Source organism: Thunnus thynnus, chromosome 24 (genome assembly GCF_963924715.1).
Source record: "Thunnus thynnus chromosome 24, fThuThy2.1, whole genome shotgun sequence".
Taxonomy (NCBI): Eukaryota; Metazoa; Chordata; class Actinopteri; order Scombriformes; family Scombridae; genus Thunnus; species Thunnus thynnus.
In genome coordinates, this window is record NC_089540.1 from 5,854,107 (window position 1) to 5,875,293 (window position 21,187).

At 38.0% G+C, this 21,187-nt stretch overlaps 1 protein-coding gene and 1 long non-coding RNA gene across 4 annotated transcripts in view; one reads left to right on the forward strand and one right to left on the reverse strand.

The window, feature by feature from the left end:
- Positions 1-21,187, reverse strand: part of LOC137176907 (gamma-aminobutyric acid receptor subunit gamma-3-like) — a 125,893-nt gene that overhangs the window by 45,007 nt on the left and 59,699 nt on the right. For all 3 annotated transcript variants that reach the window (XM_067582943.1, XM_067582942.1, XM_067582944.1), the window contains 2 exons: positions 14,263-14,345; positions 6,562-6,699 (listed from right to left, as the gene is read on the reverse strand). In XM_067582943.1, coding sequence (XP_067439044.1) covers positions 6,562-6,699; positions 14,263-14,345 — 221 coding nt within the window. The remainder of the gene's footprint in view (positions 1-6,561; positions 6,700-14,262; positions 14,346-21,187) is intronic.
- On the forward strand, positions 1,973-14,414 carry LOC137176910 (uncharacterized). Its single transcript, XR_010925888.1, has 3 exons — positions 1,973-2,621; positions 7,899-7,988; positions 14,265-14,414. It is a non-coding gene; the product is annotated as an uncharacterized lncRNA (long non-coding RNA).

Here is a 21,187-nt window from a genome sequence, read left to right on the forward strand (position 1 = left end):
TTCAATTTGATCATCTAACTTCATTTGTTGCTGTTGCTGACATGTATTTCCAGCAGAGCAAGACCCAGGCAGCTTGGTATGAACCCCATAACGGACAGTCCAACACATATGACATGATGTCATCATGGTGCAATATAAACCAGGCTGTGTGAAAGAGACAGTGACAAGAGTGATATTAAAGAGGTTGGGATTTACTCTTAGAAATATTAAATAGACCCTCCAATCTACTGCAATCACTTTAGGTAAAACCACATTTCTCTCTGTGGTGATTTTTATCTTAAACTGACAACCAGTATATGACAATGTCACTTGTAACAGTCAGCATTACCCTTTCAATCATTATGCACACAATACTTTAACTATTTCTCACCGTATGCCAAACAAATACTAAATGAAACACTAATCAAAACCATTCAACTCAACACAACACCCCCACACAATACCCCACACTTGGTTTAACCCATAACATCACTGTCAGCAAGAAAATAAACGCGGGGGGTAGACTAGTGCCACCCCTTTTGACTCCGGGGAAAGCATGGTGAGTATGGTGAGTTGGAACATTTAACTCAAGACAACTTACGATTCAATCAATAAACGGTAACTGAACTGAAATCATACATGTCTGTCTTCATTTAAGCAGAAGATGTTGATGTAACTGTGACAAAACCATGGACTGTATATAAATATAGACGTAGTCACCGTGACGTTGCCCATTGGTTTGCAAACTGCCGTTTTGAAGCCTCGAGTGTAGCGATTTGACCATCGCCATGTTTGATTTTTGGAGCCAGAAGTGAGCATATTTGGACGAGAGGGATGAGCTGACCATAGCGCTAGTTGCTAGCTTGGTTAGTACGGTGCATTTAGAATCTATGGTTAACAGTGATCATGCTAATGCTAACGCTAATGCTAATGCTAATTTTCGCTAGCGAAAAACAGGCCTAAAACCGTTAAAACAAAATGTACTCACCGGAAAAACTGATCATCCGACTCACTGATGGGTCTTTTATTAAAACCAAACGCTGAACAAGACTTTTTTTTAGGCGATCACAAAGTTCAACTCACTTCAGTGAACTGAAAACAATAATAAATAGCAACAGCTAGGCCTATACGCAATGGTTACGTTAGGTCACGTACGCAACGTCGTCGCCGTGGTAGTGCCTTGTCAATCACAACGTAGCCACGCCCTAAAGCATACCCTGCTCTGCCGTCAAATTTAAATTAAATGGGACCATAATTTACAAAACGAACATCATGCTGTGTTGAGAAGACGTGAAACTAGCTATTGAGATCATAAACTCATTAGGAAGTAGTTTACTGAGGTAATAAATCAAGAGAGAAGTAGGGTCATTTTCTCATAGACTAAATACAATCGGACTTCTTTTTGCAGCCAGTGGAGTCGCCCCCTGATGGCCCTTGGATAGAATGCAGGTTTTTGGCACTTCTACACTGGCTTCATTTTTCAGCCCCGGAAGTTGCCGGTTGAACAAATCAAACCTGATAAAATATGTGAAAGCAATGCTGCAGATAAAGATGTATTGGCTAAGCAAACAAGTGACAAGCATGGCAAGAAATATATCAAAGTGCTTATGGGGGGGGGGGGGGGGGGGGGGTTGCATTTGTTATATCAATATATATCGCTAAATTCGCAGTTAATCATTATGTTATACATTGATACAACAAATCAGCAGCGCGTTATTGAGTTGAGATATTGAACCTCTATATTTGCAGTCAGTCACTTTATGTTGGCAGAATAAATCAATATACACTGGTACATCTAAAATGGAAAATAAAATATGATACTAAAGTTACTGTTGACAGATTTATTTCATATATATAAAATCACTGCCAAAGAGGCCTCCAGGCAGGCTGTCTTGGTCAATGTCAGATCATGAGGTAAAAATAAAATATCTGCTGCTTCACAATGTGGAGGGCTGCTGCCGCTCCACATTGTGAGCAGAAGTCGTCTATCACACGTTTTAAGGCTATATTCTTTTTATTTCTTGCAATTTTTAAGTAAAGATGGTAACAAACTTTTAAACATTACACTGCTCTTTGAGCGGCTTTCTCCAGATGAAAGGTCTCTTACTTTTAATAGGAGCAGTAGGGCAAATAGTATAGGCTTATTTTTCTCTTAGCAAAATGCAAAATAAGTTTGATTTAAACACAGTTTTAACTAACTTGTATTTACATTTCATAGCAAGATGACCAACTGTATAAACTTAGAAATACAATAAAATAATGGAAAATAACGCATTTTTCAAAAAAGCATCTGCCCTTTTTCTTTTCAATTTAGCCTTTAGTCATCTACTTCCTCATCATTATCCACAGCCAGATCTTTTGGGGCTTGGTCGATCTGATAGTTGTTGCTTTGAACACTTTTTGTTTTTAACTTGGACTCCTCCCTCCTCATGAGATGAAATAAAAATACACGGGTTTTACCGATTTTGGAGGCTTCAACGCAGAGTGTAATTTTCTGCCGCCAGGGGTCTCTAAATCAAAACAATAACAAAAGACGAAGTTTGATGACGTCGTGAAGTAGCTTGGGATCATGGGAGTTGTTGTCTTCATCGCTAAACAACCATCACTACAGTTTTCACGTTGCTGGAAACATTTGGGATAATGTAAGTACACAACTAAACAAAAATGTACCATAGGTCTAGTTGTTTTTATACGTACCGCAGGTACATATTATACCTTTCAGTGGCATGACTGACGTTAAAAGCAGTATATGGTACACTTGTATGATGTTTGTGCTCAGTAAGAGATCCTATCACCACTGTAGTGAGCGCTGTGTTGAGATAAGTGGTGTTATGTTTGTTGCAAATTGTGTAAATCATGACAGAGAGGGGAAAAGGATGAGTATTACTAAAAAATTCTGATGCTGTCTACCTGCATTAGTATTCCTTTCCATCCCTAGTAAACAGATCTTTAGAATAGACTCGTTTAGAAGAAATATGTGACTGCTAGAGCAAGGGGCGTAATAAAAATGGAGACAAGATAATGGTGCATTTAATCACTTTTCATTCATACAATATAGAGATCCCTGATGGTCAATTCAGTAAATCCCATGGTTGGCAATACAAAAAAGGGAATTTTATAACTATGGCCCATTAAGGAAGGCTACATGTAATCAGATCCTGTAATAAAAAAGCCTTAGTTGATGGTTTATCACAAAGACTACTGCAAATTATCTGGTTAATTTTCTCTGTTGCAATGTGGACAACAAACCTTAATCACAACACAGTGGGCACAACATAAAATCTGTGTATTTTGCTATTTCACCGAAGTATAACTGTCTACTTACAAATTATGTCCCCATTTATGTCTGAGATGGACCAAAGCTAGTTAGAAATGGAAGATAATGCATGTTAAATAAAAATACAAACAACTGCACACAGTTTTATATGCCAACGGGTAAATAAAAAAACAAAACAAAACATCAATTTGTTGTTTCCTGACTTATTCTCCATTTCATCCTTCTCAGCAACTGCAGAACAAGCTAAACAGTGTTTCAGTTTGACAGTTTAATGCATGGAAGATTAATGTAAATTATTCTTGCAAATGTTGCAGGATAATACTGTTTAACTTCCATAAATGACTGTATGGAGGCTGTAAAAACGTAGTACATCCCCAGATGGACTATCTATAACTGTGCCCATACACACAGATGTGTGGTGACTTCCGTGCTCTAACCGTGCATCGTAGCAAGCAACCCTCTGTTTACACTCTGTTAGGACATTAACAACCCCTCTGTTTACAGACTGCTGCAGAATACTTATTAGTCTGAGTTACCTGCTCTACACTTGTCTACAGACTGTCTTACCGTGCAGTCAGGTCTACTTTCTGTTTGGAACTTCCAAGGAAAATTCTTGGGAAGAGTCTTTCATTAATTAGCTCAAAAGAACTGAAATGTTATTGTGCTTGCTTCCTCCCTCACTAAACTGACACAATTTATGCAGTGATTTAAAGAAAAAAGCATATATTTGAATGCATTTCTCTTAATATACTAAGTTTTGAAATCTTTCTACACTCACTAAATCCTCATTTGCCTCAGTAAACCATGATGTAACAGCAGCTCAGTCAAATACAATTTTCAAGTGTTTGTTTCGCAAAAAGTGAGTTTAAGCAATATTAATGATGCATTAGGTTGACTTTGAGTGACTGAAACTTTGATTGAGGTTTGGTAACGAGCTGGGTATGGTTAGAACAACATTTTATTTTTTTAACCTTTATTTATTCAGGACATTTCACAGAGACCAATACCCTTTCTGGCGGTCCTGTCCACTCACATATGTAGTTAAACATATTCACCACTGGAATTTGCCCAGTACAACCAAAGGTTGATCTATTGGCTACTAAGCAGCTCCAGTGTAGCAGGTTGGAGGTTGCTCAAGGGGCACCTCAGTATCACTCTTACTACAACCCCATGCACTCGGCTTCAACGTGTGAAGAAATCTAAAGCTTGCCATGGCCCGCTGTGCCTAGTTGCCAAGCTAAGATTGGACAATCGCTGTTCCAAGGAGTCGTCTGCCTGCCTGCTCATGTCTCTTCCTCGTGCACTAATACTTTCATCATAGTTTGATGATTTCCAGCTGTGATTTGAATATGATATGTGGTCAGCTGTAGGTTAGGAAGCACAGTCAAAGGATGTATCAGAGATCTCTCACATAAAGAAGAGGGGGAACATCAAATGGAATATCAGTATTGTGATCCATGATGAAATCTCAGAACAGGGCTATGAGACTGTCAGCGATATCACTGCAGGATTCTAAAAGAAAAGGCATTTGAAAAATTTCCACAGTGGACATGTAAAGAAAGAAAAGGAAGAACATCAGCATTTCTGCAATATAACCACAGAAAAGGGCATAATGGAAGCTTTTGGGGAATTTGCGATGGGATCATAGAACAAAGCGCCGAAGTGTTTGGGATTCCGCATTGGGGCCTTTTGAAGAGGACGCTGCTGAATTGATAACGACGGTGGATTTGCGGCGGGGGTCCCCAGTGGCGCTGTGGCCGGGGATCTGTCCACTCTGTTCTCATTAAAACAGCCCCATACCTCATGTGTTTATGAGGGATGAAGGATAAAGCGAGGAGAGCGAGACAGAGGGAGAGAGAAATAAGGGAGAGGAAAAGAAACGCAGCACTTTCGAAGTTTGTCATGATGTAAATTAATGATAGGTATTTTTAGCCGGGGATCTCATCATCATGCGTGTGGAGATGGAGCTCCAGCAAGTGAAACAGGAAAAAGAAACGAGGTAATAAATGAGAAAACGGCTAATTTTCTTGAACAGCATGAGGTAGATGTGTAGGTTTGCCGTCGCTTTTGAGCATCTCAGCAGAAAATTAGTTTGGCTGTGTGTTGACGATACAGCGGGAGTCCAGGAAAACATATAATTTATAAGGCCATCAATGTGTCTCGGGATGAGAACGCTCATCAGTCACCTTTTTTTTTTTCTGTGATCAGGAACACAATGAGAAACTGCAATGGCAGTTTCTCATTAGATAAACAGGATGCTTGATCAGTTTCTCCCAATGGGTGATAAACAGACAAAAAGAAATGATTTCCTGCAGAAGTTGGTAACAATACTTGATATCATGTTTGAGTATTGGGACAAAAACATGCCACAACACAGTTTGCACAACAAAATGGAGCTGTGCAACCAATTTCCACTGAGCTCCTTAATAATTTGATGCCACTCCCTGTTATCTCTCTCCTAATTATGCCAAGTACTCCTGTTCCTCGAATATTCATGAACGGAGGTTCAGCTCTTAGAAAGCTGAATCAGGTCACATTATGCAGATCTCTCCAAAGACAAAAGACCGTATGGCACAAACTAGAAGGAATATATGCAATTCATAAACAAGGTTAAGAGAGGTTAACAATCACTGTCATGCTCTGTCTCTATCTCCCTCATTCATAATGCTTTGCTTATTAAGCCATTCAAATCGGGTTTTATCTGCAAGGGTCACGTGCAGGCATTAAAAATGTATTAAGAACTTGGCCCACCTCATGCCAGTTGTGGATATAATTACTGGCACCTGTTGGAGCAACAATATTTCTACAGCTGCCACTGCCGCCAAACAACACACTTAAATTAAATCATCAAAGAACACAAAGCCTAATAACCGCACTGAAAGCATGGGAAGAGAAAAGGAAAGGAGTGAATAATTAAACTTCCTTTTTAATCTTTAATCTTGGTGATTAATGTCAGTGGAAAAACCTATTTGCCCTTACACCCGAGGGGAATACTTATGAGCTTTCAACTTGTAGTTATATGATTACATTTATGGGCATGGTGCTAATGTTAACCTGTGCAAAGCTCGGGGCACCAAGGTAGTCGAGCAGCTCGAGAGGCTGGGTTTTATTTTGAGCTCTTGCCAGCTCCAGCTGCTAGTCCGAAGTCAAAACTGACCTCAGAGGGCAGGGTGCAAATGACAATGATTTTTTTCCTGCGTGGATCAATAAGGTTTTATGAAATCATTAGATATAATGGTATTAAATACAACTGTTCAGCTTGTTTTTTGTGACTTTTTCTTAGTCTTTGTTGGCGCCTCTCTTACCTGCTGTCGTCGCGAGCACATCTGTGGTGTTTCTGAGCCCCATGAAATCAAACTGGTAAAGCCTCCAGTATTTCTGGTCCGACGTCTCCACTGAGTTCCGCCTCCACTTGTACACAATTTCGTCTCGCGGGTAGCCATCTAGAAACCACACAGTAAGGTGTGTGAAAGAATGAGGGAACACAAAAGACAGAGAGAAAAAGTTGAAGGCAAAGAATACAGGAAAGATAAATGCAGCAGTGCAGTTTTTATTGTATGCATGATTCATACAAATTTATACAGAAAGTTTTCATGGGCAAATCAGTGGACTGCAGACCAACTTACTTTGAACTTGTTTGCTTGGAATTTACTGTAGTGCATTCAAGTCGAACAAATATCCACTCTACCGTGTTATGCGATGTATTATTTAGTGCTAAAATCTTAATTTCAATGGAAACATTTCACAGGTTTCTATAGTTAAAAGTCAATAGTTCTCAAGAATGCTCTTGAATACAATTCTATTTTAATGGTAAAAATGGAGCAGTGTGCTTTATTGCAAGACACTGTCATCTTGGAGGAAAAAGCTAGGGCTACTTCAGAGAAAAGTAATATGAAATTGCTTGGCTTTTTCATAAATGGAATTTTTCTTTGTAGTGTACGATTACAGGCCATGTATCTTCCATATACTTCTGTGACAACAAGCCTATTGTTACACTTCAGTGACGTGTGAAAGTACTTTTCCATATAGGAGCCAAGTGGTGCTTACCAGGAAAATGACCTGCTTGAAAATGCTTTAAAGTGTCTCTCACATGTTTAGCATTAAATTGCAGGATTTCACATACAGATCCTTGCTGGGTGGAGCAGTTCATAAACTCGAGCACCGAAAGTGCACAAGAAGTTAGTTCATTTCTAACGACTTCTGCATGTAAAAATAAAGCTGAGCTCATTTCACAAGTTGAAGCAATTTTGCACAGACAAATGATTGACAGCAATAATGAGCAAGTGGCAAGCCTTGTTGTACCCTGTAGTGGAAACTAGACTAATTATGTAAATGGTCTCATTTAGAGGATAGTCATCTATAACCAAGAAGAGCAATCACCGTGATGCAAGAGGGGTGTTTTTTTAATCACTAATATTGATGGCAAACATTATTGCAAACATATTTCTCTTGGTGTGTTTGTACAATTATCTTAACTGCAAACAGTATTACCATTGGGTTACTAGTGTATCTTCATAGCTACAAAATGTCTGTCATATTTCATACCCCGAAAAGCCCCTGAAGCAACATGTTCTCACGCAGTGTTATAAATTACAGTCTTCTGTGGCCTTGGCTCTAATATTGTCTGTGTCTATCCCCCAAGTGAAGAAGACGAGGAATGTCCACTTCTGCCATATCTCTGTAAACAAGTTCAATTATATGTGAGGATCTCTGCCAGTGGAAACAATATCATGTGAGTATAGCAATATGGGGAATCTAAAATTGAATCTTTAATTCTACTTGCTTTATATGAAAGGAAACATAATGATATTGTGGCTTTTAATAACCTTAAAGCCTCTGGGTGGGTGTTTCCCACAGCAGAAATTCTAGAAATTATATTTATATACTATATAACTAAATTAAACCACCAAATACATTTTGCAGGACAAGTAATGCTGGCTGCATTTCATTTTCTCTCAATATAATGAGAAAATATTGATAATGAACGTATAATATTCAGAGACAATATAGTTCCTTTTTTCCCATCAAGACATCAAATCTGGCAATACAATGTCTGCTGGTTGTAACAATAATATTAAACTTTTGCTATAGCTAATTTTGCTATTGCTAAAGCTATTATGGTTATGTTTAGTCACTGGCAGCACTTGTTTAAGGTTAGGGAAATAAAATGGTCTTGGTTTAATACAGAAAAAAAGTCCATAGTGACATTTAAGCTACACCACAATCTTACACTAACCTTAGCCATAGTGCTTTTGCCTAAACCCCTAGTGCCACTGTCAAATTAATCCAGCCATTGATTACGTTTGCCAATGCAATGTAATTGTAAAAACAATTTAGCAGTATACGAACATAATTTTAAGGAGACAGAGTTGGCAAAATGTCCAAGATAGAGTTTGTATTCCACTTGGAAAGTGGAAACTAGCAAGCTAGGCTAACAAGCTTCCACACTGAAAGCGGACGCTAGTTAGCCTATCAGTGTTGTGTTTGTCCAAAAGGAGAGGGTCTAGCTAGTGTTAGGTGTCTCTCTTTCTTGGAGCCTGAAATTCTTGCTGCCTGGAGAATATTAATGTGAAGGACACTCACTGCAGAAAAATACATAAAAAACTTCTATTTCTTCTTTTTGGCTATTTTGACCAAATAAATGCGGTCAAAACAAACATAAAATTAAATATATTGGTTTCTGAAAAAACATATTGTATAATGTATTATATATAAGTTGTGAACAACACAAAATCGGAGTGACAACTTCTGATGATTAACCATTCATGAGCCCTTGCCGAGGGGTTTCAAATAATGCAACAGGGGCTGCGGCAGTTATCATGGAGGTCTGCAGCTTTTTTGAGCCCGACTGAGAACTGCTGATTACATCTATAAATGTATGACTTGCCTGTTTCAGCAGCACTGAGATGTAGTTAATGCTGCTTTTTTTTTTACTGCAACTGGTGTAACTGGGACATTTGTATTTAAATAGTAAAGAATGGTATCTAGTCTGCTAGAAAGTCTAATCAATACATCTAATTTATCACCTATATACCATTTGCAGTAAAGTCTTATATTCTCCCACTTGTGTTACTTGCATTTGAAGATTCTTTTTAATGTACAGCAAAGTTATTTTGTAATACCAAGTCCTGAAATTAACTTATCTCTGGTGAACAAAGACATGCCAACACATGGCTTTTGTAAGATTACAGTTTTGAGGAATTATTTAATGACTTTCACTTCTTCTGGTGGCTGTCAGCTGATTGACAAAACATAGGTTTAAGTACTGAAATGTAATGAAATAGTCATATTTTGCCATTTCTGCCACATAGCAAATTACCTACCTATGTATGTGACCAACATAGCACCACAGAGCGTGTTCTTTAGGGCATGATTGCGGCCATGCCTGTAATGGTGATAACTGCATGAGGCATGGCTGATTACAGAGTGATTGTAATCATAGTTAAGAACACCTTTCCGGGCTTTTTATGGCTTTGGCAGTCATCAAAAAAGTTTTTCTAAAACGTATTATACTGTGAATACACTAAAAAGAAAGCTTAAAAGCTTCTGTGTCACAAAAACCAAGCCATCAAAACGTGTCTGTAAGGTGCATAATGTCTTTTCAGGAATACAACTGGTATTAAAAAAATATTCTGAATTAATAAGAAAGATTAGTGAGGCCATCAACACATTCATCATGTTTATAATGTTCTATCTCAATAAACGAAATTGATTGCAGCCATAATGGGGAGAACTTGCTTCAGGAAGAAGAGAGAACATTTGAAAAGCCTTGTACATTAGGCTTCTACAATATCATAACACATTAACAGCCACGTGCCTTGAGTGGTAAATTTTCTTCTGAGTGGGATTTGAAGAGGTTGATGGCAGTGGAAGTTACACTGAAAGATTACGCGTTTAGAAATTGGATAAAAGCGAGGGCCAAATTCAGCATCATTATCAGGTGTCATCCTGATGTACAACAACTGAGAGAGACTATAAGTCACCTCTGGTCTGCTTCGTCGCCCTCCTCCTCTGCAGCAGATCTTCATTTTACAAACCATCTGCCATGCAATGTGTAATTTGTAGGCCGACAACGTGTTTATGCAAAACAGACGGAGCAGACCTGAGCGAAAAACACTTGCTGCTCACTTAGTTTATGTGCTTTCTCTGGCGTCTGAAAAGTGTCTCATGTTCTGTTGTAACATTAAGATTGATGGAAATGGTTTCCTTATCAGATTCGTATGAGGAGCCCTGGAGAGCAGCTTTATATTTTCCATAAGAATTGACATATGTGCAGCTATGTCTCCTACCCCTAATAAGACTCCACGGATCATGTTCACATAAAAAGTTTTGGACATTTTAAACCAGACAAAGACCAGATGTTATAAAAGTTGTTTTTGTTATCAAGAAGCCTAGAGAGGTAATTAAACCTCTTAAACTCAAGCACGCTGGCCTCAAGAGCAGTAATAGAATTATTTATCAACCACTGTGACTGTTCCTTTATTTATTTCACCTCCTCCCTTAACAATAATCTGTTCTGTGCAATATATCTTCAAATGCAATAATATGCTCTATTTAATATTTCTCCAAACTGCTGCACTAGCTCCACTTGCTCCCAGTACCAGACATCTTACTTTTATTATTATGTCTTGATTGGTTCTTATCTATTTTGTATTTTTGTATCTTATACTGTACAGTGTCTTCATTTTTTTTATAGTTATTTATTCTTATATAGGCATGTATAGGCTTGCTCCAAATGACATTTCATTGAACTTGTACAGTGACAATAAAGTTATCTTATCTTATCTTATCTTCTGGACTTGCTTTTAGTAACGTCTCCGAATGTAATTTCCGTTGTTCCTTAATTATCAAGAAATCTTGCACTAATCAGAAAATCCTGAATAAAACACAGTTATATGCGTTGTAAATGGGGAGATTTAGAGTTTTCACTGTAAAATGTATTCTGAAGACAGCTTCATTTTGCAAAAACAGAAATTTGCTGCTATCTAAGCTTGCATTTGTATTCATTACAAATGAATAATATCATCATTTTTGCTGTGAAGCCAAATCTAAAACATAATCTTGAAAAAAAAAACATGCTTGAGCAGTTATGATTAGCTCTCAACATGTTGGGGTGATGGCAGCATTCAGCCCAACATTCAGCTGTAGCGAATATAATCATTTAAACTTCAAGGCTTTAATTCAGTGCTTTTGAAGACACTTGCTGCTCATCCATTGCAGCCACAGACAAGAAAATGTCCATGCACATGGTCATGTACTGAGCCTGGAAAAAGGGTCATTATTGCAAATCTTTTCACTGAGAGCAGAAACATAATGGAAGCCCATTTGCGGTCAATAGCTCTTTCACTACCTATAGTACTGTAACATCTGGTCTCATCACACTGTGAACAAATTGTATATGCTCAAAAATACTCAATTGATTATCTGTATTCAATGCTGAGAGGAGGTTTAATAATGGCCAGTGACAAATACTGCCATCTGTAGTCGCATCAGGTAATGGTTATTACCAAAATTCAATCATATCTACCAGTGAAAGATGTCTGCTCCAACAGAATGGCCTGTCATACAAAATCAAATTAGATTTGTGACGCTTTTTAGGTGGTGGGTAACTTAATAAGGGACAGGTTAATGGAACAATTAACGTTTGAGGGCTAATTTTCAGGCAGCCATTATGCCATTTTTGTCCACTTTTTTTTTTTTTTAACATCTGTTTGGGAGTTTTTGACCCTTAAAGGAATAGTATGACATTTGGGAAATACACTTATTCTTATTATTAAACATAAGACTATAGCCACCAGTCAGTTAGCTTAGCTTAGCATAAAAGCTGGAAACATTTAGCTTTACTCTATCCAAAGGGAAAACTTCTGCGTATTTTATTCATGAACAAGACCATGCCTCACTTTATATTTATGCATTTCAACATAATGGAGGTCTTTCCATTGAAGTATATCCTGCATCGAGTTTTCTCTGAAATGCATAAAAATACTATACATGCAGATACTATACATGGAAGATATAAAATGCCTAAATTTAAACAAAGAAATATAATGAAATACAGTACACATTAGACATCTATGCAGAACCTCTTTCTACCATCTCAAAAATATCTCTATACCTCGCCCCTCTCTAACCCTATCAGATGCAGAGAAACTTGTCCATGCCTTTATACCCTCAAGACTGGACTACTGCAATACACTCTGCCCAGGGATCCCTGGCAGAGCATCCAGAAGCTCATTCAGAACAGCGCTGCCAGGATACTGATGAGAGTGTGAAAACACGAACATATAACACCAATTCAGTTTTCATTGCACTGGCTCCCTGTCTCCTTCACAGTTGACTACAAAGTCCTGCTACTCGCATATAAATCCTACAGGAACTGATCACACCACAAACCTCCACTTGCACCCTCAGCTCCACACCATGGGGCCCCCGGTATTAAGCTCCGCACCATGGGGGATCAAGGCTTCTGCTCTGCTGCATCGTGCTTGTGGAACAGCCTTCCAAACCATCTGAGGGCAGCACAGATCTTAGACTCTTTAAAAAAAGGCCTAGAAACCTTTCTATTCAGGAAGGTTTTTTCATCTTAATTCTAATTATTTTCATTATGTTGTGTGTTGTATGCTTTTAACGCTGTAGCACTTTGAGATTCACTACGAATAAAAAGTGCGTTGCAAATGTATTATTAATATTATTATTATGTATTTCCTTTTTATGTGTGCATTTACTGAGTCATAATGAAATGAAAAACATTTTTTGAAAGGATAATAATTTAGCTTTTTATCTTTAATAATTGAATTCATTGTTTTTCATTGTGACGTGACTATAGGCAGAGATTAGTGTCGCTCAGAACTGTTTGTGGAATTCATGTCACAATGAAAAACAATTAATTTTTTTTAGACGAGCAGCTAAATAATTGTTCTTTTAACATGTTTTCATTTCATTATGGCACAGTAAATGCATTTAGAAAATGGAAATGCATATAACTGTGTGTTGTATTTCACTTTATTTCCTTGTTTAACTTGTTTTAATTTAGGCATTTTAAATCTTCCATATTTTTTTTATCCTTCCTATTTATACCTAAATATACTGTTTCGGGGTGCTCCCTCTTCTGTCTTATCATTACCAATGCAAGTTTATCCTCTCTGTCTTCCTCATTTGATGCCTCATCTGATTCTGATGAGCCTTTGAGAGGCAAAAGTACTATCTGCCTTCTCCCATAGAGAAGATGTTGACAGAAATTCTCAGAAAAGACTCAAGCGTTGAAAACCTACTTTTAAAGTATTTGTAATTGATTTTACATTTTAAAAAATGCCAATATAATTTATAATTTAGGAGTAAATTCATAAGTAAAGCAGTACTTCAACTTAAGGTTCTATTCATTTCCTGGCTGTAAAAGAATAAAATAAGAATAAAAATAATAATAGAATAAAAATAAAAATAAAAATAATGCTGAGAATCCTTGTTTTTTAACTCCCGCATGGGTGACTTAAGTCAAATTACACTACACTATAAAAATGTTATTCTGAATTAACATACATACTGGTCTGAAAAACAACATTTTCCATTGTAAACCACTCAACATTTTCACTCTACATGTCCAGTGTGGGGAAGTCACATGACTATGGTACTTGAGGTTGTGTTCAGGTGGCACAGTGCAATTTCGGTACTCATTTTGGCATAAAATTGTGCTTTTATTTCCACCTGCTCAGACCCCCTCTTCTCTAAAACAGCAATTTTCATGACTTTATCTGTTACTCAGCACCTTCCTGTTGTGATTTCCAGTAGCTTTAAATGTCACCTTAAAACTTTAAACATTGTGTTTTTATCTGTATCTGTCAATACTCATTTAGTCTCTATTTGGTTTCTTTTTTGCGTTCATGAAGCTCTACCTCGGTTTGAAAAGGTTCTGTATAGCAGGTGTTACAAGTATAGGCATCACAATGCATTAATATGTGCATATTTATCTGTGTGTGTGTGTGTGTGTTTATGCTATTGCCAATATTCACAGCTGGAGAAGACGAGAGGACAGGAGTGTTCGTCCATTGGGAAATTATGGAGTTGCAGCTGGCATTCTGCGTTGATGGTCATCCTGGAGAGGAAGATGGAGAGACAGAAGGAGAAAGAAACACTTTCAAATAAAGACATTCAAGGCACTAAATATGCTTCGGATCCTTCATTTTCCGGTCCATGAAGCACATGGTGTGAATGCACGGTACTCATCATAGCTTATATCACATAATGCACTTTTGCACTAGAGAATATGAAACGCTGGCTTCAAACCAGATGGTGCAGGATCACACTTGGTTGCTTGGTTGATGTGTGAAATCCCTCAAAATGACAGAACTGTTTAATCATCAGCGTAGGACATGTTTTTCTCGAAGACGGCATTAACTTATAGGTCAGGGTCCAAAGGATTCTAAAAACAGGAGTACTTAGCGCTGATCACTGGACAAGTCAATACAGCAGATGTTTTGAGATAGCAACAATGATCACAAGTCAGCCACTTCATGACACAGTTTCATATTTTGCTTGTAAAATATGAAACTGGATGACTCAATTTATATTCTTACATCAACATATCATCCTAAAATTAATTTTCCATGCATGAGATAATGTCTGTAAAAGTGAGACCATGATGAAAATCAGCTTTTCTTTGACTTATTCTGTGCTGTTGTGTCTTTGTCCCTGGTAAAATTTCTCATTTTAGTGCTCTAACATTTTTCACTGACTTACAGCACAATCAAAGCATGAAGGGGACTGTCTCACTTGTCTGGTTTGTAGGTGAACAAAGCGCAGATGCTGTACACGCTCGCTTTTCATCCTTGTCAGGAGGAAATCCAAATTTGGGCAAGAGTGTGGAGCTGATGTGGGGAGAGCAAGCAGCGACAAACACAGCGAAAGATGTGAGTGTGTGTTTACTTGTGAGTGTGTCAGTCAACGCCCCCAAACATACGCCTCTTAAAGACTTAATATCCTTTTAATGAAACAATAATTTTCAAATTCATCAGCGAGACGCGCATTAGCAGAAGTGAAATTAGCTATTAAAAGCTTCAACATTTTGGAGCAAGTTTGTGAATGTGGAGAGGAATTTCTTGAGAGAATACTTTGTTCCATTTGAGACTGCAGAGTCAGTTTTTTTTAAGAGGCAACATCTTTATTAGCACCGACACTCAGCTGTGGATGCTGATTGGCTTAAACAAAAGAAAGCTGCTGGCAAAAGTATTGTTGTCACGGTTACAAAGGCCCGCTACTGCCAATGAACATTCTCACTTTCTACAATATCTGCACATGAATTAATGCTTAATGAGGACATGTCATGCATATTTCTATATTTTTCATGCATGGGTCTATATTTCTATTATGGGGTACTGGTATCTTTGCATGATTTACATTTTTAAAAAACTCCTTATTTAACTCACTCTGTCTGAAACAGGCTGTTCTATCTCACACTGGCTCCGCCCTCTACTGGACTAATCCGATCTAAAATATGCAAGTGGAAAACATGAACAACCATGGAGCAACCTTAGCAACAAAGGCTATGGGAACAGATGGCCGTTTGTGGGCATGTGTGAACAATCATCTGATGTCAGTTCGATGGGTAAGTAGATATAACTTTGAAAACTGAGCATTCAGGCAGGCTGATAGACATTTGACATTATAACAGTATGTTAATGACAGAAAATCACAAAGAGCATGTTATGTCCACTTTAAGGTATGGTTAGGGTACTGTGTTGGGAAAAAAGTGGTCTCCTGGGTGAAGTTCAATGGGCTGCCGAACTCCATCCTTTTACTTTCTGCCTTGCTACTTAAAGAGCCCATTTTATGTGAATGTGATCATCAAACCATCAAATTAAGGACCTGTTTCAATGCCATACTTGCAGGAGCATGTGAAAGCCTTGTAGGACATGCAAATGTATCCGCAATTTGCGAATGACAATCATTCATGAAATTTCGCTTTTGTGACATAAGCCCCTGTTTGTTTGATGTCATAAAAAGTAAACTAAAATATGTTTATATTGGGAAATATACGCATGCTTCAAAATCTCCTCTGTAGAAAACAGACGAAGCAGCTGAAAACACCACACTGACATGTCATCACATCCAGGAGACATTGAGCCACATTAGCATTCATTTAGAGTCGTGTTTCTAGCCACCTGACAAATATAAGTCAGTTCACTCTCCTTTTAGTTCTTAAGCTTGCTAAATGCTCCACTATGATTCATCACATCAGTCTGTCGTGTTGCTGGGCAAAGAGTTCACTGAACAGCTTCCTGCTGCGGCTGGAAACGAGGTTGCTGAGTCTGCGGGCCAGAAAACCAAAACAATCATCGCAATTGACACTAAAATGCTCAGTTACTGAGGGAACCCACAGAGTCAGGTAATAATTCTCTGTGGGTTTTGTCATTCTAAGTGACCCCTTTCACATTGCACATAATTATTTGATCCATTGTTAAAATAAGAGCATTGATTAGTGCAGCTTTAAACTTGGCAGTGTAATTAGAGGAGATGATTTGAATTTTGAATTTAGAGTTAAAGAGTTTAGGTTATCAGAATAATTCTAAATATGGTCTTTTTGTTTTGCCTGTGCGTAGAAATAGAAGCTGGCTTTCTGGAGAGCCACATCGCTGTCTTCTAAATAAAAATCACACTTCTGTGAAGCAGTATTTTCACGCAATTTACTCAGAGAACTGGTATTTGTCAGTCTAGATAAATACAATGAATGCTTAATTCCCAGAGAAGAACCTTATAGTCACTTCTATTGATTTTCCTCTTCATGACAGGATCTGAACTATCCTGAGCTGTGCACCTGTCCTCCAAGGGGGCCGAAAAACAAACACTCATGGTGATATTTGCTATTTGGCCAAAGTGTAATTTGAAATCCTTGATACACAGGTGAAATTGGATCCTCAAGACAGGAAAGCATGTGCCAGAGCCAGATGCCACTCGAATCTGAAAGAACCTGTCCACTTGAATCCTGAGTGTCTTTTTTTTCTGTAGACAGAGACACACAGAGTTATTTTGTGTCATCTCTCTACCACTGAGAAGCTGTCAGAAAGAACAGAACAAAATGAACTGAAACACATGACATGTTGACATGTTGACATGTTGGAAGAGAAGTTTCTATCTTTCTGTGCTGAAGGTAAAGCATAGATATAATTTTAAAACTGAAAAAGCAACTGATTGCACTGAGGTACAGCTAAAACAAGTCACCAGACGATTCATATTGCGTTAAAGTCGAATGCATTGTTGGCCCTAACATCCACTCCTCCCTCATGGGTTTTGCAGGCGCGATAGTAATGTCATGCTACTTTGCTTACAAGTGATGACAACTGTGAGAATTTTCACAGCCACAAGAGGTTCCTGTCAGGTGAATGTAAACATGGGTTGTTGTAGGCATTTGAACAGACGCCATATGTTGTTTTTCTGGTGAAAACAGTCTTATGCTGGCTAAAGCGTAAGGTCAGTACTGTTTTATGGCAATCATTGACAGAGAAGGACACAAGCTCAAGGCTAGCCAGTGAGCCATATTGGTGAGAATGGTTCTCAACAATTTAAAGGATAGCTTTGGATTTTCTCAAATCCATCTTAATATAGGCTAACACTCACATGCCATACGTAAGCTGAGAGAATTATGGGTCGCTGCCATCATTCCTCCTGTCAATACTCGACATTAAGAGTTCCTTTCATAGCACAAAAACACTGTAGCAGCTAAAGCTAATGAGAGTCTGAATTAGCCAAATAAAGTTTGTATCTTTGTCCTAGTAGTTGCACTTACGGTTATTCTAGCTAGCTCAGACTGCTAAAGCCTCATATTAGCTTTAGCGGTATGTTAGGAGGCATTTTTACACAAACAAGGGTGGTGAGTTTTGTCCCCCATTTCTTAAGGTGTACCTGCATTAACTGATTTTTTGGGCCACTAAGGGGCAGCGGAAACAAGTCGTGAACACAACACTGTCATATCATAACCTTTTAAGGCGAACTCATTAGCAAGCAGTCGCTTGTTCAGCAGTTACAGAGCAACATTATCATTCATTTGGAGTCGTGTTTCTGTCCACCTGATGAATGTAAGGAAATATCTGGCTCTTTAAATGCTATATGCTCCACTATGTTCACCAGCTAGTCTACAGCTAACTGTTTCTGTTTGCTGTGTGGTGCTGAGCAGGTAGTGTACAGTGGGTTTTTGGAGCTTTTTCACTGAAAACAGCTGCCTGCTTCAACTCATTATTATAGCAATTATAGCTGCTTTAACCTTTATTTGACCAGGAAGTCTCTTGAGATACATTATCACTTTCACAAGTCAGCCCTGATGGAAAGGATGAATTATTACAGCAACACTGACCACGTGTTTTGATGTTTATTTTCCACCATAAAAACTAGTCACTATTGGAAATCACTGTAAATGACTGAAATTAGGTCGACTGCAGCTTGAATTCATCTATGAAATGCACAGATACCCGTCTATTAACAAGCCCAACAGGCTCATGCATTGCTGCTTGCATCACTCAGGCCTCCTCCCTTTTGCCCAGATTTGGATAGTATGTTTTCAATAACTTGATGAGACAACAAGCTATAAAGTGAAATCAAAGCTTTATATTGTTCAAAAAGCTATGTTTGATGTAACAGATGTTATGTCCAATCAATACTCTGATTATATATCTTCACTTTGTATGCTCTTTTCTACAGTCTTTTGTTTCTTTATCATACTATAAAGAAATTCTGGTGATCCATTTTCTAAGTCTGACCTAAATTGTTTTCTCTCTGGTGTTTATGACTTCAGAACAGGTGAAAAAAAGGTTTTGCCAGGATAATATAGATAATATAAATAATATTATTCCTTATTTTTTTTCATCTGTGAAACTGATGGGAAAAGTTTTGATTTTGGTAGGAGTGGTTGTTGTTGTAATACTCATTTCGGCCGCAAAAGGCTGAAGTGCACCACTACCCCTTGTTTTAAATGGGACTAAAAGCACTTATGTTTTCTTCCAGGTGAGTTTTAATTTCTCCATGACCTCTAAACACGAGGTACATATATGGTGTGTTTGCAAGTTATGTAACATTACTGTGATGTTTTTCTTCTGGCTGGAAATCTATTTTAATCAGCGCTAATCTGCTGCCATATGGACATTAACCATTAGCCCGCTAGCTAGCAAGTGAAAAACACATTGTGCATGGCTAACCAATAGCTACAACCTAGCTTAAGTCAACTGCATAGCTATCGTAGTTTACTGTAATGTTAGTCATGGAAACGGGGACACTTCTCCCCTTATGAGTGGTATGTTTTACCAAAAAGAATTTAAAACATAACCTTATGAGTGGAACATTTAGACACTTACTAAAGTAATAGGATAATTTTGTATATTCAATGATAGCTATACACAACAGAATAAGCACTTTGGATACACTTAAATTTAAATTAATATTTAATATTCATATTTATGATATAGAATTGGATGCTGTTTATTGAATATTGCAATTACAGTGTGGTGCTTATTCTTAATCAGTCGTTCAGTTGACAGTTGAGCCATTGGTTCTTAGACAATTGATTCTCAAACCTTTTCATGTCGAGGACCCCCAAATTGATATGTAACAAGCTGTAGACCCCCGTTTGATGAGATTTTTGTCCCAGGGACCCTTATCTGAGGAGATAATGTTAAATATAATTTAGTAGAGAATTCCATAACGGTCTATACTGTAGGTGGGGAGATAACCATGAAAGGCGGGAACCGCTGATCAGAATAGTCATTCTTATACATTGTGCTAACTTCTAGTGAATAGAATATTAATAAAAATTAACTACTCTCCTTTTTTATGGTAACCCCCTGGAACCCCCTCAAGGACCCCTAGGTGTCCCCAGACCCCAGTTTGAAAACCAATGACTTAGACCAATCTAAATTCCCCTTCAGGCCAGTCAGCTCATTTCTGTTTGGCTAATATTCCAGAGGGAAGTTCAACATTTGACTTGTGGTTCCAACAAATCCCTCCTAGCGGTGTAATCCACATCAGTGAAGGAAGAGGCCATGTAAGGTTAATAAGCTTTGTTTATTTATTTAATGAATAAAATACTGAAGAAACAACATCTATGACTCTGAATGATGCTTTCTTGTTTCACAGAGGGCAGAGAGAATGAGACCTACACACTGTCGGGGAGAAATTCAAACCTGATCAGCTGTGCGTGGGCAAGGTGTTATAAAGCATGACCCAAGCTGTCCAAGCATATTGGAGCAGTGAGCTAAACTTAATTTTGTTGGCAGATGAAAGAGCTCAGAGAGAAAATACGAATGCGTTGTTAGTCTTACCTCATGAATACTTTTATGCGAAACACAGTAATGATTGTACAACATGCAGTGCATTAAAAAGATCCAATTTTAGCTCACTCTCTCCATACATTATAATTATGCTTCTCACTTTAAATAGTGGATTTTCCCCTTCCCTTTCATTTTTTACTTTTAGACCCTTCCCTTTTGGCATGATATATGATTTAAGATTATTGCTGACTGGAGTAGAGTCATATCATTTAAATGAATTCTTTCTCTTGATAAAGTCTATAGGAAAAATACAGTGTGCACAACTCAAGGGTCCAAGCACACCTGAAGGTTCCATTGTTGGCCAAGTACCTGAACCTGATCAGATGATGACATGACAAGTTTCCAGCTTGTCAGTATTGTGTCAGAGTTGTACTTAAATTTATGGAGGACATAATCAGAGATTTATGTAAGGCAAGCAAGCAGAAGAAGGTGTTGGATGGTATGAATGGCAGCATGAGTATCGTGAGAACCGGACAACAGAGGTGAGATTGGACATGGTGGTGCCCTGTCTCCAGCTGTAGGCAACAACATCAGCCCAGAAACTAAAGGAAATCAGATTAAATAAGACTAAAAATACAAGCCTACATTTTTCCTTTTAAATTCTCACCGGATAGAGTAAACAACA